Raw genomic sequence first — 19093 nt, forward strand, 5'->3', positions numbered from 1 at the left:
ACGTAATTTCAATTTTTCCTCACAGAACGAACAGCGCACTCATGAAGTCAAGTGTGACGGAAAGCTTGAATGTACGCATGCGCAGAGGGGAGAGCTAGAGTGAGGCAAACTGGACACCTGGCCTCTTGCGCACTCGACGTGGGTTCGCGCCGTTAAATTAGAAAATGCCATTAAATTAAAAGAATCGTGCCATACTGAATGTGAAACTGGCTACAAACTGCAAAGGGACCGGCTGTCATATACTCTCTGCGGCAGTGTTTATTTTGATAATCACAACTATGAAGCTGGAGCTAACATTTTAGAACGTTGTTTGATATATATCAGACTAATAGCCCATATTATAACAAGTCTTACAAAAATAAACTTTACCGAGTAGTTTAATCTTTGATTTATAAGCCGAATAGCTTCCATGTTCAGAAAGACATTGTTCAATTGGGATTAAACGAGATATTTGTTCATTTCAAAGGAATAATTAATTTTTACTTTATTATAAGTAGCGTCTCAAAGTTACTCTGGTTACGCAGTGGCAAGAGTTCGTGAATAACGACAACATAAATACTTCGTGGGAGGAAGCCGTGGTGTTGAAACGCTGTGATAGTATTCCTCTGGAGGCACTGAGGTAAATCTCGTAAACCTCAGTCAGGATAGCTAGAAACCCGGTTGTCACATGAAATGAGCGTGTCCGGGATACACGTGTTGACGTCAACTTCTTCGCCACATTACTTGGTCCCTGATCAAAAATATTATATCTGAAGTTTGAGCTGCTTGTGTTTCGTGCCAACGTCATTTTAAAAGTGTTCGTTCGAATTATTTTGACTTGCAGTCGTCTTCTTACAAGGTTGTGGGAGTGACGAGGTTTTGCGGTAAAAATGGTTGGTTGGAATTAAGAATCGAACGTAACATGAAAATAATATTTTAGACACGCAACGTTTTAAGTTTTTGCTGATTTCAGTTTTTGAGAATACGCGATCAGGATGCATGACATATAATCTCAGCCAACGCAATAATGTCCCTGCACACAAAAACAGGCCTTGAATGTTAACATTAGGTGACATTTTCTATGAACCTGGAGTTTATGAGTTCCTTTGTGTGTTGGGGGGGGGGGGGGATTATTAGAGACATGCCAACATCCGAGGTTTTATTCCGATTGTTTTTCTACCACTAACACTTAAGAAACTGTCACAAATCGCGTATTTAAATTTGCATTCCTGTTGAAAAGTTAGGAAACCCAGTACTGGCAAATGTCCTGTTTGAAATATTCAATCATCCTAATCAGAAAAGGAAAAATAATGTTACATTAAGTGCTGGAAATGCCCACCGTGTTCAGCGATGCATGCATTGACACCAAAGGTTGATCGGATTGGTTTCTGTCCTGCGTCACGGAAAGGATTCTCAAGACGAGACACTGTCGATTCATTTCGCACAGGAAAATCGACAAATGCATCCCTAAACTCATTCTGGCAAGTTTGGTAAACACAATATACCGGGTAGTGTCCAGTAATGAACACTTATGAAAAATCCGCCTTTGCACTCGATTACTGAAAGATGACTGAAGGATTGACGAAAGCAGTTTAGAACATGTCCTGACCTGTGTGAGGTCTTGTATAGTCATATCGATATTATGTGTTTATTAAACCAGTCGAAATGTATTGAACTGCAACCATGAATAAATATTTTATTTTGGGTTGCGTGATTTTTCGATCTCCCTGTATGTATAATATTTAGCACACACTAATACTAATAATACTACTACTACTACTACTACTACTGCTACTACTACTACTACTACTACTAATAATAATAATAATAATAATAAGGGGCACAAATCGGATCAGCAGCCTCCTCGTGGCGTGCCCTGGACAGTCTTTGTACTGACAGATGCTGCCGTCTGTGTGTCGGGCCAACCACCCGGCACGCAGTCTAAACTGGTTCCCAAAAAGAATCATAGTAAAGCCACTTCCAGCCGGCCTGTTTCGGATGTGGGCCCTAGAGGCGCTGGGAGTAGCACAAACCGTGGGGCCGTTCGCATGGTGTGGACGGACGATCTACGGCGTGGCCTTCTTGCGTGTCACGCCACCAGTGATCCTTCGCGGAGAGGATACATGGCACGGATGCATTCCCTTTGGTGCGAGATGCATCCTGAGCACTCCAGTCTCTCGCAACAAAACCTGCGAGACTATGTGTACCATCTGCGAAGGAAAGGCTTTGACTTCAAGCCGCAAGATCCAGTTGCAGCTACGCCGCATAAAGCGGAAGAAATTAAAAATATCGCACCATGTCCCCCAGCTGCGACTGTTGATATCGACATTAAAACGCGGTTCTACCAATTGTTGAACTCCTGTGAATATCTGAAGGACAGGCAGCGAACAGTTCACCACAAGATATCGCTGCGGGCCAAACATCTGGCCGAAATGAACGAAATCTTAGATGAATTCCTAAAAGATGATTCTGATCTTCTTACTATCAATCGCGCCGTTTACGCTGCAGCCAGGTTATTAGTAACCCCAGCCCCGTTTAGGGTGGCAGAAAAAGCTGAGCAGCAAACAAAACGTCTGGACGCGAAGTTAAAGTTGGAAAGGCAACTGGTATCCAGAATTCACTGCGTGATTGAGTATGTAAACTCTGGTCGGAGATTTACCACCAAGCTGAGGCTTATCGCCCGCTCTCTCAAGGCCAAGTATCACACACTGAACAAGAATACGCTGCTGACCATCAAGCAGCACTCTCTGGACAAAATACGGGCACTAACCGCGGACAGGAAGAAGTTAGTGAAACGTTATAGGGCCGTAAAGGAGAACACCATCTTTCGTGTATGCCCTTCCCGTCTCTTCAGCAAGAACACTCCAGTTGTTCATACCCCACCAACAGCAACGCAGGTCGAGTCATTCTGGAAGAGACTCTATGAAACTAGATTTCCGTTGAACATAGATTCTCCGGCCATTGGCCTCTTTAGGCAGTTCTGCGATCGCCATTTAGAGGATGATGATGTGCCCCTAGTGATCACCGAACAAGATGTGAAACGTGCCTTTACTGGCAAAAAGAATTTTTCTGCTCCTGGAATAGATGCCATCAATAATTTTTGGTGGAAAACTTTCACGAGCACACACAAACATTTATCTCGTATCTTTACATCTTTTTTGTGTGGTACAGAGCCCATTCCACCTTGGTTAACAGAAGGGCGCACCGTTCTTATTCCGAAGAAAGGAGATTTGTCTAATCCGGAAAACTACCGACCTATTACCTGTCTTAATACTGTATACAAGGCGTTCACCTCCATCTTGAACTAACGCATACTGCACCATATTGACCCTATCTGGAAAGAGGTATATGAGCAGCGGGGTTCGAAACGTGGCATTGCAGGTTGCAAGGACAATCTGTTGATTGACAGATGCATCTGTCAAGATGCGGTCCATTATAAGCGCAACCTGTCAATGGCCTGGGTGGACTACAAAAAAGCTTTTGACACAACTTCTCATGAGCTAATTGTCATCTTGCTCAAAGTGCTGAAAGTCCAACCTGACATAGTGAAATGCATTGAAAATCTACTACCGCTCTGGAAAACGCGCTTCATTCTAACATCTGGGAAACGTGTAGTGTCAACCGAGTTGGTATGCTACCACCGCGGAGTGTTTCAAGGTGACAGCTTGAGCCCTCTTCTTTTCTGCATCACGCTACTTCCTCTTTCCGTTGTGCTAAGACGTGAACGTGGCTACATGTGCGGTGCACCGTCCATTCGTAGCCACAAAGTCACACACCTTTTTTATATGGATGACTTAAAACTTTATGCTGCCAGTGATAGTGGCATTCAAAGTGCACTGAACACCGTGCAAGTATACACTCAGGATATCGGCATGGAATTTGGATTGGACAAGTGTGCAGTTCTGCATTTGAAAAGGGGAAGAAATAGGGATTTCGGCGAAGACGTGTAACTCGTGGACGGAAGCATCATACACCATCTTGATGCCGAACAGTCCTATACATATCTTGGTGTGAGTGAGAGTCACGTCCAAGATGTCTCCAAGGTCAAAGAGGCTCTGTGCAGCAAGTATAGACACACCCTACGACAGATTTGGAGTTCCGAGCTCTCTGGTAGAAACAAAGTCACTGCCACCAACATGCTTGCTGTTCCGATCCTGCTCTATACTTTTGGAGCAATGAAGTGGACAGTTAACGAGTTGAAAAACCTGGACAGGGCCACCAGAAAAATGATGACCATGCACCGAAGTCTTCACCCTAAATCTTCTGTCCAACGCATATACCTCCCGCGTCATCTTGGCGGTAGAGGTCTCTTGGGTCTGGAGAATCTTCACAACAGGATAGTTCTGGGCACAGCTCATTCCATCATTAATAGCTCTGACCCCCTTTTGACATTCGTATGTTCGCATGAGTCTGCGGGTGTAGGGGCGTTTATATTTCAGGCGGCAAAGAGAGCAGCAAATGACCTCGGACTTGACTTCGACACCAGCTCAGTTGTACAGCGAAGACAGTTGCCCCTCTTGACACTGACGTCAGATCAATTCAAGGGCACTGTTAAGAAGGCTGAGCAAACTTTGTTGCTCAAACAACATGCAGATAAACCCATGCATGGGGCCTTCTTCAAAAATGTAGAAAAAATGGGCTTGTCAAAAGACCTGACGTTCGCCTTTCTACGGTCGGCTGGACTAAAGTCTGAAACCGAGGGTTTCATCTTAGCGTGCCAAGATGGTGTGGTAAACACACTTGTGTACCGCCGAATGGTGATGGGTGTGGGGGTAGTGGATACTGTCTGCAGGGCATGCCGAATGCAACCAGAGACGTTGATGCATCTTTTGTCGGCATGTAAACATTATGCCAGCTGCGCCTACATTCATCGACATAACGCTGCTTTACGTATACTCTACTACCACCTGAGACACTTTTACGGCATAGATAAGACACCCGTTTTGCCGTACGCTCCTGGGGACATTGAGTCCGTCCGTCCGGCAGTTAACAGCCACTAAACCTGACATCGTTCTCATCGATACCTCTGGATGCACCATGTATGTCATCGAGTTTTCGGCCCCGGCTGAAACCAACATAGTTGTGAAGGAGGCTGAAAAACGGACCAAGTATCAAGACCTTGTGTTTGAGCTAAGACAGCTGTACCCAGGATTCACTGTCAAATTAATCGTCCTCATAATCGGAGTTCTTGGAGGAGTCAAGTCGTCACTGCTGGCTAACATCAAGCTCATTCCGGCATGCCAGCGTAACGCTGAAGCACTACTCAGCCGGATGCAAAAGGCCGTGCTTCTTGGGTCGCTCCGACTACTACGGGCGCACGACCCCAACTCACTGTAGCCGCCCATCTCGTGGTTCGAGCCGTGACTACAGTTTCATCTGGGCTGCAAGCATCGGAGTTATGACGGCAACACGCCTGAAGTTTTTGGCTGCTTGTGGACCAATTAAACAATTCATAATAATAATAATAATAATACATGTAAAACACATTACAAACAAAATATATTTTCGGAAATAGCTGCTGCATTATGTACCTCAGGGGCAAGGTTTGTCTCGGGTACATAGAAGTGAATACCCTATAAAGTGGTGAATAGATGATATAATAATAATAATAATGAATTAGGATTTTATGTTTCCACGGCAGTGAGTCTGGGTTATGGCGCCATGTAGCCTGGTAGAAGATTACCAGCATTTCAGATGTCCTTGCTGCCTCCATCATCAGGGTGGTGAATAAGCCGCGCTCGTGGAAACGGTTTGATGATGGTAGTGGTGATTATTATGTTCAATTCAATTCAATTCAATTCAATTCATTCATTAATAATAGTAATAATCATAAGCATAATAATAAAAGCAAAAGTAATCCCAATAATTACAGAAGCAACTGGAACTGTCTCCAAGTCACTCAAAAAATATCTGGCCAACATCCCGAGCGAACACGACATTAGGGAACTTCAGAAAACCGCCATTCTAGGATCATCACACATCATTCGAAAACCGCTCCAATTCTTAATATGGGTCGATGCTTTTAGGACAGCATTTAGCATGACACGGATTCACGGTCGAGTCAATTCTCAGCACAGAGAGACAGCACTTACTCTGTCAAAATCGTTATTTAATATTGTTTTCAGGAAATGTTTACAACTCGTCCAACAAACTGATAAACACAAAAACGCAAATAAAAATACGGAGAGGTGTATTTTTACATACTAGAAATTTATATACCAGCTTCGACTTCAAAGGGTTAATATATTGCAATCGATCCTTTGAAAAACAGTAGCCGTGTCTTGTAACAAATACACAATGACACGGCCGCTTCGTCTAGCAATTTGAAATAGCTCATGAACCAACAGCATTACAACCAATCGCGCACCAAAATAGCCGGATTTTAAGCACAAAACAAACAGTTTAATGGCTTTAGGGAAAGTTTCGCGGCTGTGTTACGGAGATAAGCCCCGATTTGTGCTCCATTTCCGAGTCACGTCCGGAGAAACGCTGCTGTTAATAAGAAATCTGAGAAACTGTGGTGCCTATGTACATTAATTACGCAGGAACGTAAGCTGGCTATGCTTACACTGTTTTAGGCGTCCATTTTTACTTCCCACCTACAGCGAATGCATAATACGGAGGTCTCTATTTTCACGTACGTACGTGTGTTTGCGTGCTTCGTAATATTGCGGCTGACGGAATGCAGACTAAATAGACAGGAAGGATGTCTTGAGAGAGGTTTTGTCATCCACAGTCATCTTCTCTCATCTCATTCGAACGTACATAACATATGCAACTAAAAATAGAGATGCTATAAACAGAAGAAAACGCGTTTTATTCTCAGTACCGTATGTCGCAAACCTGTGACCTAACAAGTCTCGAAAAACAGGGTCATGTGTGGTCCTTGTTGCTAAACGCTGTGCTGTCTTGAGGTCCACTCTAAAAACCAATTAACATGTGTCGATTGTATAGAGAAGATTCAAAATAAAACGTAACTATATTTCTGTACAGTCATATTCACAGCCGTAGTACCCAAGGCCGCGGTAGAGTGGCTGGCATTCCCTGCTTCGTATTCGGGAAGAGGTCCTCAGTCCAGTCTCGGACCACAGACCGGTTTTCTTGACTGAAGTCCTTTCGGGTTTTTCTCGTCCGTCCAAGCAGCTGTTGCGATCGTACATCAAATAAGGCCAAGACAATTTACTTCCATGTAAATTATCGTATTATTCGACGTAATATAATCTGAGATCCTGGAAGTGTCTTTACGGCAAGAATAAATATGAAACGGTTTCCAAACACGTTTACAATTTCTCTTGGAAAATTCTATTTTATTTTCTTTGTATGAGTAACTTTGCCAAAAGGTGATAGGTACAGGACTCAAATCTCGGCCTTGATACAAACTACTGTGTCTGAAGGCTTAAAAGAAATCAAGCAAATATGTCATATTAGAAGAAAGATTAACTCAAATGAACAACTACATATGTCTAAAGCAAAGAATGGAATGTATGCTTTGATGACTATAATCTTTCCACGTCTTCGAATGATTAACAGTTACAAGCATCCAACGGTTTTATTGAAAGAAACCTAACCTAACACTCTTAAGGTTAGCTGTTTCCTATAAACTTCAAAACACCTTCTAGATGGGATGTCAGGATCTCACGTCTGTGAGTTTGGAGATTAGCCTCTTCATTAATAAGACGAGGACTCAACACCCGAAGCTATCACCCAGACAGATCAATGAAGCAGTGTTCTTAATAAGCCGGTAGGCGATCAGCCTTTCACAAAATTTCCAGCTTTTTATTGAACCCGAAATATTAATTTCAGTTTACAAAAGCCAGGTTTAATGAATGGATTTTATTTCTAAATTGTCTTCGAATGTAAATTTATGTTAAACAATATGAAGGCCTATTGAAAAAGTTTATAACTTATGAATTATGTTTCGAAACGATTCCACTACATGACCTCTTCTCTGAACCTCGCGGACTAAAAACCACCTTCATTCCTTTTGAAATATCGATGGAAAATATTTCGTCACCTACTTTCCTCATCACGTGTTTATAAAAAAGTTTTCACAATGTGTTTCTCTCCCATTGGACAGCGGCCCACCAATCTCAATTTCAGCATGTTTTCCAATATTTACATAACCATAAAAAGTATTTTATAATCAATTTTACTATTTTGAAACCTCACGTTAAAAACGTAAACTCCGTGTTTAAAATTTGAAGCTAAGGATTTAAGCACAAATAATATACGAGACTAATAGCATACGACTCTATTTCTTAACTAGAATCTTAATTATTCAATATTACTGACGCTTTATAAAAAATGTCAGTGGAACCACGGTTCCGGATAATTCGACGTAAATACGTCTATACGGAAAGGAAGTTTATATATTGGCTTTATTCTAAATATTTCCTTTATACATGCTTTACAATTGAGATAAGTTTGATTAAGACTTTGCTTATTTAACTTGTATTAATTACGCTTAAGATGGGTCTGTGGTAGCTGAATGTAAGGTAAGGAAAGGTAAGGTAAGGTAATGTAACGTAAGGTAAGGTAATGTAATGTAGTGTAAAGTAATGTAATGAAATGTTTTATAGGTAACATCAATGCCGAGTAAACAATTGACGTTTCCAAGGTAACATAACAATGCAGTTACACTTTTCGTTTCACTTTTTGCCGAATGACACTGAACCTAAAATATAGACGTATTTACGTCAAAAATATCCCACAACTTTAATCTTGTAACTGCATACATAAATATATCTTACATGAATATTAAAATATAAAATCGTAATTAACATTATAAACAAAATTTATTAAGGTTTCGCTTGTTTACGTAGAACGTTGCACGCTTGAATTTGTCCATTTTTATTCGTGCTAAACTTTAATCTCGTTTTAAACTAAATTTCGGCATAAAAGCATAAAAGGAAACTCACAGGACAATGAACTCTGTATTTGCTCCCCTAACAAGATTTACAGTTTCATCGAATTCAACGGGAGATTATAGTTTTTCGATGGACCTCACTTCAGCGTCAAATGTTCACGTTCCTATGTTAAATTATTCCAGCATCACGGTCTTGGGTCATTTTGTTGAAAAGGAATAAGTTTCGTTACACGTAGGAGGTTGAGACTCTGTATGATAGACTAATAGACTTCTTAAATGGGTAACTGCATAGGCATTTTCTAAACCAGAAAGTTACAAAACGGTTTCACAAAACTTTTCAGATCTCTTATTAAAAACTAGCAAATCATTGCCGAAATTCAGATAAAAAATTATAAGACAATCTTAGGCTGATCTTGAAAACAAAAATGGCGACAGGAAAAAATCCGATTATTTCTTTAAAACCACGAAAACCGATTTTTATTAGAACGCGGCCCCTCCCGCTCTCTAACGTCAACGTACAATCCCGATATGGTCTCGAACTCTGTTGAAGGGACAGCCGAAGCCATTGTGTCCACAGTAAGCACTGTGACGCCAGATGTAGACTCACCTGCCTGACCGCTCACATTACGTATTACTCCCCTGTAAAGTATGTTACATACATTTAATCAAACTCCTGTAATGAAACTCTACACTAGAAATATCGATGGGCAAAGATCGATTAAATTCCTTCATATGACACACATGACACACTAGAACACAGTTGTCCTATCGCTCTTATTTCCATTAAAACACGTTAGATCTATTCCGAAAATATGTTATCGTAAATTTCAGAAAAAGTCATTATCAATCTTTGCCAGATTTAGAGTCAGATTTCTTATTGACTGGCGGGTCGCAAGTTTAAAAATGAGAAAAACTTATTAAAAACTCATAAAAATTTCGTATAAATTCTACTACATTATTCCGACAACTCAGACAGGCTAACATTTGCCTATTGTTTATTCTCTGTTGAAACACGTGACACTGTTTATGCTTGACTAATCTGCCAGTATCCGGTTTAATTGTTCTTGTTAGGATTCTCTTGTATCCCTGCAAGTTTCATTCAATACGACAAGTTAGTCTCTTAATTTGGCGTTATACATTAAGCTCACTAAGCGATGAGTGTGACTGTCTCTGTGAAACTGAGCTTTTAACGAACCCTTGTCCATTCATATATAACTGAACATGAAGCAGCAGTAAAATAATACTGACAGGGGAAAACCGAAACATGTCTCAGTTCCAATTTGTTCACCAAAACTCCCACAAGGACTGACCAGGGTCCGAACTGAAGCTTCCACAGCGAGAATCAGACGAAGAAAAGTATTTTCCCATATTTCAGCCGTTTCACCCTTTTTCTGTGTTTTATTCGCTGTGATCATGTACAACACAATAAAACATAAAAGGACGAGGATAAACATCAATGTCTGCAGCAGGATTCGCACCCACGATCCCAGTAACGAAGGAGCCTCATGTTCGAAACTGACACATTATCGAATAAAGCCTTGTGTTCATCCGATTTCTTCATGTCGTCAGCTGTGCCGTATCATTCCGATTTGAATTCGGTATGTAACAAGTGCAAATCGACTATGAGATTCTATTAACACACCAGCATTTTAAAACATAACTGACTGAGTATTGAGCTTATAACAAGAGTCACTAGTTTCTTGATTTATTATTAGGTAAGTCAATCTGTAACCGCCACGGTGGTCTAGCGGTCAGAACACTAGCCTTGTAAGCCTGGGGTCCCGGGTTCAATTCCCGGTGGTGCTCAAATTTATAACTTGTGTTGGGCAAGGCCGTGGTCTAGGCATCACGGAGTTTTCCTCCGGGGGCTTCCCCGGTTTCTCCGTGGCATCCCAACAATTACTCCACTCACACACAGAAGAAGGCAATGGCAAACCACTTCTGATCATCTCTGCCAAGAATGTATATATGTATGAGCAGGTCCCTGACAACCTGAAGAGGATGGAAGGATCCTGTTCATAATATATGGACCTGTCGTCAGACAGAACACTACAAATAAAAAATAATAAAAGTCAATCTATCAATCAACAATATTGAGGAAGTATAGTGTACATTTAATAGGCGTACTCGGTACATCTTAAAATAATATCAATAGTCTTACGTAAAGTGGTCGTTTAAACCGTTCAATCCAAAAGAACACCTAAATAACTCGACAGTTTTTCTAAAAAAAATTCCAGTATCGAATTTATTGAAAACTGATTTATAAGTTCTCAAATTGTTTCTCGCGTACGGACAGAATAATTTAAATAGTCATTCCACAGAGTTTACGAACGCCCCTGATAATTGAAGCTTAAGTTTAATTACGGCAGTGGAATTTCATGAATGCCATGTTTCACATAAGGTCTAAACACAGTCATGATTCGAATCCAGAACATCGTTTGCAAAACCGAGGTTCTGCATTTTACAGTTACGTTAGCATTACGTCAGGTGAAACATGTTATATTCCGACAAAAGCCAGTGGTTATGTACATGAGAGAGCGCTGATGTCAGTCTGGCTATTAAATAGAACGGTAGGGAGGCTAGTTCCGTTTCTTGCCACATAACCATTCGCCTTCGCTGCGATAAAAGCACATCTCTGAAACTCAATCAACCGACGCCATGTCAGCTACACAGCTGACACAGCACCGTGAAAATTCACGTTGCTCAGTAAGGCTCTGTCAATTTTAACTCTCACGCACAGAGAAGTGTCCCATTTTATATCAGATATTACTAATATTTTCAAATATTCCTGCTACAGATTCTTTGGATAACAAAACATAAATATTACGTACACGTAATTCTTTCATATACAATAACGTTGCTATTGTAGAAGTAATAATTCACAACAATTATTCATGTAACATTCCTGAAGAGTTTGTTTATTACACATAGAACATAATTAAATCACCTAAAGCGGAGCAATGCCAAATGTCCTCTTAGCAGTTAGCACAACAGACCGCCAATGTGCAGTGACTGTCATCTGTCATTCAGCTAACTTTCTTCCAGCGTTCTTGAATATAAAATCGTCTTCTGGCATCACAGTTTTCTAAAAGAAGAGGGAAAGTAACTTAATGTTTGATGACGTGGAATTTTAATCACCGCGTGTACTCAATATAGCAGCCTTCCAATTCGGACAAATTACGAACAGACACAAAGTATAGTTAGTAAATAATTTGAAACGAATATTAATTAATATGGAGGCTTGGTGTGGGGAAGGCTGGATCACGGACTGGCAGAAATCTCTCCCAGTTCTTGACTTCTGGACTTCATTCCCACTTCGCTATCGAACCGGATAGTGAAACAAGTGGTCTCGGTGTTCACATTTAAATATGTTAGTATTTAAATTTCAGAGTAAAGATATTATTTAACGATACTTAACCTAAAACGACTGCGCTGTATAATAAGGCGTATGTGATCATATCATTTTGTTGCGTACCGAACAACGAGCCAAAGTACGTAGAGAACTACTTTATACCATGAATCTCGATATTTCGACTGACTTTCATATCGATCGGTCGTCACAGGCTTCATTATGTTCTGACACCGGAACAAACCACGTTTTAGCCGTCAAATACTTAAATTCTTTAACATCCTGAGGCTGAGAACAGGTGTAAACACGACTTGTGTGATTGCCGTTCGATTACCGCTGTTCATAGTTTCCGCAGATACCGCCAAATACATGAGGAATATAAATATTTATATGTACGCATGCGTGCATATATATCTACGTACACACGCATGTATGCGTCCATGCGTCCATCCATACTTTTATTCACGCATGCGCATACAACACACACAATATTAAAATGAACCTTATAAATCACGATGCAAAGAGGATGATGTGGCTCAGGAAAACTTAAAATTTCCGTATTTTGTAAACAAGGTAATAGAATTTCGGGTTCCATATAATATCGGGCATTTATTTACTAAATGAGCGACTATTAGCTTGTCATGGTCTTTGCTATGTGCAGTAAGTTCAAACCTCACGTACGGAGCTTTGCATGAAATAAACAGGAGCAGGCTAGCCCGACCTCATTCAACTGCCAGGAGATCTTAACCTTAACAAGAAGAGATTTTCCAATGTAGCAAGCTCTTATTAGCCTACCTGACGCATATCTGAAGTGAACGTTGCATTGTAGCGAAGGACGTTACACTTCCGGAATAGGGTGTATAAAACCCAATGCTGTTAGCTCTCTTCCGGCCAATATTCAGACAAAAAGCAGAGCAACGAAACGTAACTGATACTGAATTGTGTGCATCTGACAAGTCAAAACGCACTATACATGTTGAGTTCCTAATTTGTGTTAAGTCGAACGAACTTGTCAGTCTCCCTCGCTATCCACAATTACAGCACGGACCACAGTTTACCTACCGCATTAATAATGTGTCACATTCTGTAAATACTTCACATCAGTTACCAACGACAATGGAAAATGTTCACTGCTGTTTGTGTTGCACAGAATTCAAAAGCAAATTCATTTGACTATTTAGTGTACGTACTTGTCCTTAGCCCATTTAGTGAAAATACACATAAATCTATTGTTGATGGAGTTAATCAGTAGCAGAGTACAGCAATGCAGACACGGATCATTTTGATGTTTGACAAAGTCTTCACTTACGCAGAAAATTCAATGCGCAGAGATATCAGCAAATTGTCTTTAGGTACACAGACCAGAAGCAGTACAGGCAACTCTCGGTTTACGAACCAGTTACGTTCCAAGACGTTGTTCGTTATGTGTATCTTGCATTCCTGAGATTTTACGATACGTATCGTATACGTTAGCAGCCATTTTAAAACATTAAAACCATGTGCTGAACATCGAATGGTCTATACCAGAGGTTAACAAACTTTTATACCTTACGCCCCCCTTAAAATATTTCATAAATTTCATGCCCCCTTCCAGAACAAGTGCAAGCAAACAGATTTTTCATAAACTTTAGCTATGAGTACACATTTTTTATAATAGAGTATATATTATTCAATGCATATAATTTAAAAAACTGTGATAAAATATACGCTTCATACCTGGATTAGTGGGATGGGTCCCTAACTGTACCTAGACTTATATTGCCGTTTATTTCCTAAAACCGCCAATGTTCTACGAGTCTGAATTCTACAACACTGTAAGACAACTAAACTGCCTCAACCAAACAAAGGATGTTAAAAATGTTTCTCCATATTTCGTTAAAAAAAGTTTATCATACAAACAACACCCCCCCCCCTATAAAACCACTCGCGCCCCCCAGGGGGGCGCACCCCACACTTTGGGAACGTCTGGTATATACAATACGTTTACAATACAATATAATATAATATGGCGAATCACCGATTTCTATCCCACGAGAAAACATTCTACGCGGCGTGGCACGTAAACCAACGTTTCTTTACTGGCTAGATTAGTTTTATTAACCAAGAAGAGTTCAGTATAATTATCATATAATAATTTTCTGATAATTATTGTAATAAATACATTTTTTAAAAGTTTATTTATTTAAATCTTACAATTATGTTCACTATACGTTTGGCATTTCGTTTTATAAGGAACTCTATCTATTGGCGACTTTAAAAAAAATTGAATGAATTGTGCCGTTCGTTCTAGCGAATGCTTGTAAATCGAACGTTCGTAAATCGAGAGTTGCCTGTATATGTCACCATTTTTCTTTTTTGATCTCCATTGTGCTACATAGAACCACTACGATTCGGAAGCAGACTCTTCCTCCGTCCTCAGGTGAACCTATGCAGTTGGGCCTCTTAGGTGGAACTAATCCCAATCTGTGAGCCCACAGCAATCTCCCGAAACGTAGAGGTTTGAGAAAAGCACAATGGCGATTTAAGATGTCCAAAAATTTCAGACTGGTAATAAAACATCATCGCTAATAACATTCTGAGATGAATATCTTTTAATTTTCGACAAACATTCTATAAAAAGTCAAAGGTCTATCCTATAATAAGCCAGGATTGATAAAGTAATTCACATTTCACAACGTCCCACAATTTATCATAAACATTTTACGATAATCAGTGATAAATTGTTAGATATTCATTGTTTTACAGTAGCTTTCCGATTATCGAGGTTGGTTGAGAAATATGTTTTAACGAATAATCAAAACCCTGGAGAACACTAAAAAATAAAAGAAAAACAAGCAAAATCTTAAAATATATATTAATAGCTGAAAGGATTTCATATAAAATTTAATATAGTATTAACGAACTAGTTTTAAAAATTATTCCAACTGATATTAATAACGTTCTATTGTCGTAAACGCATATTTTAACAATAATTTAATTGTTAATACAAAATAATATATCATTGTTATATTTATTCCTTCATTTTTAACGTTGTAACATTTACAACAGATTTTCACAATTCATTTTTAATTTTCGTTTATACTATATAACTCCGATTTATCGGGTGTCAACTGTATTATTGCAAAGTGTGACATTACGTCTCTACTCGAACTGCGGCCACTAATTGGCCCATTATCCACCCATCAGATGATACATGAATAAATATGGAGCAGCGTTGGAATTATATTGACAGGGAAAAAAGAATGACTCGTAGAAAATTCTGTCCCAGCGTCACTTAGCATATCACAAATCCTCCCGTGGACTGCTTTGTGAACAAACCCTGGTCTCTACAGCGAGAAGCCTAAGCTACCCGCTTGGGCAACGGCATGATCCGACTATGATGTTAAACTTTATGAATGATTCCAGTAAAGGTAAGGCATTTATCGCTGGATTGTCAAACATTTGACACCTAACAATGGTTCCAAATTGTCAAGCATCAAACGTCGTATTAGACAGAGTTTTGTCAAACGAAACACTTCCCGACCCATAAATGTCGTGACAGTGGGTTCAAAATCACCTGAGATAAGTAATCCGAGTAGTTGATGCAACCAACGAGGAATAGTTGGCCAAATTCGGATGTTTGATAATCTCCATCTTTTGCTAAAGATACGTAGCCCAAATTATATAAGTGGATTAATTATGTGTGCTGAAACGTGAAGAATTGTAAATGAAAATCAGACACTCTATTTTAAAGATTCCGTTCTGCTATTTTTCTATAGAGACTGAAAAGAATCATGTACTCCTCATAGCAGCCGAAGCCGAGATCAACATCCAATACAGGGAACACAAAAGTCTATAGCCTTAATAGTTCGGTTAACTTCGTGTTACTACATATTTCTCAGTTTATCACAACATTGCTCTATAAAAATATGAAATGCTACTCCAAATAAAATATAAATGCACAGTAATTTAACAGTTCGACTTTAATATCAGTTGGCCTGTTTAGCATTTACATCCGCCAATATTTACGTAGTTTTAAAATTTATTCGAAATAACAGGCCTGCAAACACACGCACAAAGACACTAAAAAAATTGCAACTGTTCCGATAATAAACTAACGACTTCTAAATTAACTTCTAGCAAGTCTTATTAAAAAATATTTCTCAAAGCGAACATCCCTACACGTTTATATTTCCACTCTGACCACATAGCGCAGAACGATTGGATGATTAATGAATGATTTGGAAATAACACAGAAGGAAATGGTCGTGGACAAATTTAAAGTATTATAATAGAATTTTCCTGGACGGACTGAGAAGCTACCAAAACCTTCGTCAGGATAGCTGGTCTCAGCGCCAAGACTACAACCCGGGACCTTCACTTGGCCTTAATATCAGTTCTTCCTTTGCTACGCCTTGCAATCCACAATCAAATTGTCTCAACAAAACCGTTGCAAGTCAAGGTAAATGCCCATACAGGTCGGCATAGAAAGTCTGGTCACGGCTTGTGAAATGCCATTCAGACAACATGTCATCCCTTTAAGTGCGTCAACACTTCGTAACTCCAGCACACACGTGAGACAAATTACGCAGGCATTACCGTGTCGCTCATAAGGACCATATCTGTTTTCACCACGCATTAAGCAACAACTATTATTCTAAATTTAAAAATCTTAATGATTCAATTAACAGTTATCTGTTCATCTCAAAGCTACACACATTTCCCCAGTAATTTCCCCTATGTCTAAGCACCTACACCTTTAATCCATAAGCGTACCTTACATCAGCAGTAGCTAGAGGTAAGTCGTTAGCTTTACGTTCCAGCCGTTTTGCCTCTGGTAAACAGCCCCCTCAATGTACAAGACAGGGGGCTGGGCGACCCGAAAGCCTGTCCTGACGTTACAACGAAGAGAATTATCTCCTCTCCTTTTGGGTGTCGATCTGCGAGCGACCAGCGATGTCGATAAATGAAAGAGAGCTTTAAACACTTCAACTATGCACCACAAATCCACCCTGTATTAAAAGAGGCCGATGTGTAATGCTCTTCTTCCGGTACGGACTGAATTATTGAATACTTAGAGATGCTTCAGTTTCAGATAGTTCATATAGCGGTATTAGTAACACCAATAAACCTTTATGCAGCACAATGGTTGCTACAGGTTATAATAAAAATAGTTACGGAAGTCTCTCAATCATGTACGACAAGCCTGTCAACTAACGATATCGAATACAATAATCGAATGTGTAAGTCGGTCGGGAGTTAAAATTTCAGCCCGGAGATCTGCTGTTCTGAATGATAATTATCGCAATTTTTCTCAGTATCTCTGTTTCTTGCAACGTACCACACAGATTTCATTCAAATCGTCTCCAATTAATCTTTCAGTCATGGCAAATTTTGACGTTGTAAATAATCTATGCCACTGGAATGTTAAAACAACGAACAAATCGTGCAGTATTTAATGACTCCCAGGTCAGTAGTAAAATTAGCACTAATAGCCCATGCGTGTTAATACTGCGTCTATGTTTATGCGCCTAATAATCTTCACTTTGTTTTCAAAGCCCGGAAATCGGTCTTCTCCTTCTAACTATCGTCGGAAAGAACACGAAACAATCTCACTTCCAGTAATTCACAGACCGCGGTAAAATCAACAATCTTCTACCCAAATATCACTGCATGAAAGTGCTTCAAAAACAGCAAGGAACATGAAAATAACCTAAATCATGATGTAACGGTTAACACTCATATACTTCATAACAGCCTACCATTGTTTTGATAGAGGCCTATAATCTTGTCGCTGACTTTTTCTAACTCCTTTAATGTAAAAGATATAACAGTAACTTAAAACGGGCGAGAAATTCTTTAAATTTGTTTTCAAAACGCTACATCGGCGTTCCTTCTTAAATTATCGCTAAATCACCAAAAATTTCAGCTAACACAATGCAGAACAGTTTCTGAACACAGCAGTTACTCAAAAACAAAATTCATTCCTTCACAGACACAGAACGTCCATTGCCAAAAGGTCCTATCGTAACTGTATCAAAAACTAGCTTCACTCCGAGACCAGCCAAATGCAGTAAGACAAGTGTCTGTCTCAAGAACATGTTGACATGTCACGGGCACCGTAGAAGTCAAGAGGCCGATGGACTAATAGTGCTGAGAAGCCAGCGTATAGCCTCCTAACACTCTACCATAGCTACAATTCCTGTCAGTACAAATAACGAAGTCTAATTTTGTAAGACAGAAATTTCACGTATATTTTCGAAGTCCGGAAACCAATTCCTCCAAGTTAATGTTATAGCGAATGCGATAAATAATGTATTCTTCCCCTCTGTCCACAGTTGACCGCTCGTGCTATAATTAATCCCCACTGGAACACCACAGCCTACTCACCGAGCAGGAGCGCGTAGCTGAACAGCAAAACCTCGGAAACCATCCTCAGCGACTACCGCATGACAGCCAGCCGCCTAGATCCGCACTGACAACACGCCAGACCTAGCAGCACTGTAACCTCACGCACAGACCACCCCGCCCCGGCGCATGCGCACCCCAATATCGTCGCGGCGCTCCAGCGTCACGCCAATCCAGAGCGGTCGTAGGTTCATTTCTTGTGCACAACTGTTGTGTGAATTGATTCTTACCAAGACTAATTTGTTTAATTACTCATATCGTAAAGAGTAGTCAATAATATAACTCGATGGGCCATTTAATGACACTGTATCAGTCAGTTGGGTTGTGAAGCTTCAAATTATGAGTTCAAGATGAATACGAAGTAAATTAAGGGTAGTGATTATTGTTGATGTTGGTATTCTGTGATTTAAGGTCGTGTGGTAAGTAAATGCGAAGGTTTCTGAGGAATATACTGAATATATTTGCAGTTCTGAAGACTTAAACAGGAAGTTTCTCCACAAGGCTGGTATCTA

At 39.9% G+C, this 19093-nt stretch overlaps 1 protein-coding gene across 2 annotated transcripts in view; it reads right to left on the reverse strand.

Annotated features, from left to right (window-relative positions):
• The window catches only part of LOC110828741 (uncharacterized), a 183970-nt gene extending 165303 nt beyond the window's left edge, over positions 1-18667 (reverse strand). For both annotated transcript variants that reach the window (XM_022061727.2, XM_022061728.2), the window contains exon 1: positions 18564-18667. In XM_022061727.2, coding sequence (XP_021917419.1) covers positions 18564-18606 — 43 coding nt within the window. In that variant the 5' untranslated portion in view covers positions 18607-18667. The remainder of the gene's footprint in view (positions 1-18563) is intronic.
• Between the last annotated feature and the right edge of the window lie 426 nt (positions 18668-19093).

This window comes from Zootermopsis nevadensis, unplaced genomic scaffold (genome assembly GCF_977971745.1).
Source record: "Zootermopsis nevadensis isolate Lab colony 2312 unplaced genomic scaffold, Znev_1.0 Znev_ptg000029l, whole genome shotgun sequence".
Taxonomy (NCBI): domain Eukaryota; kingdom Metazoa; phylum Arthropoda; class Insecta; order Blattodea; family Termopsidae; genus Zootermopsis; species Zootermopsis nevadensis.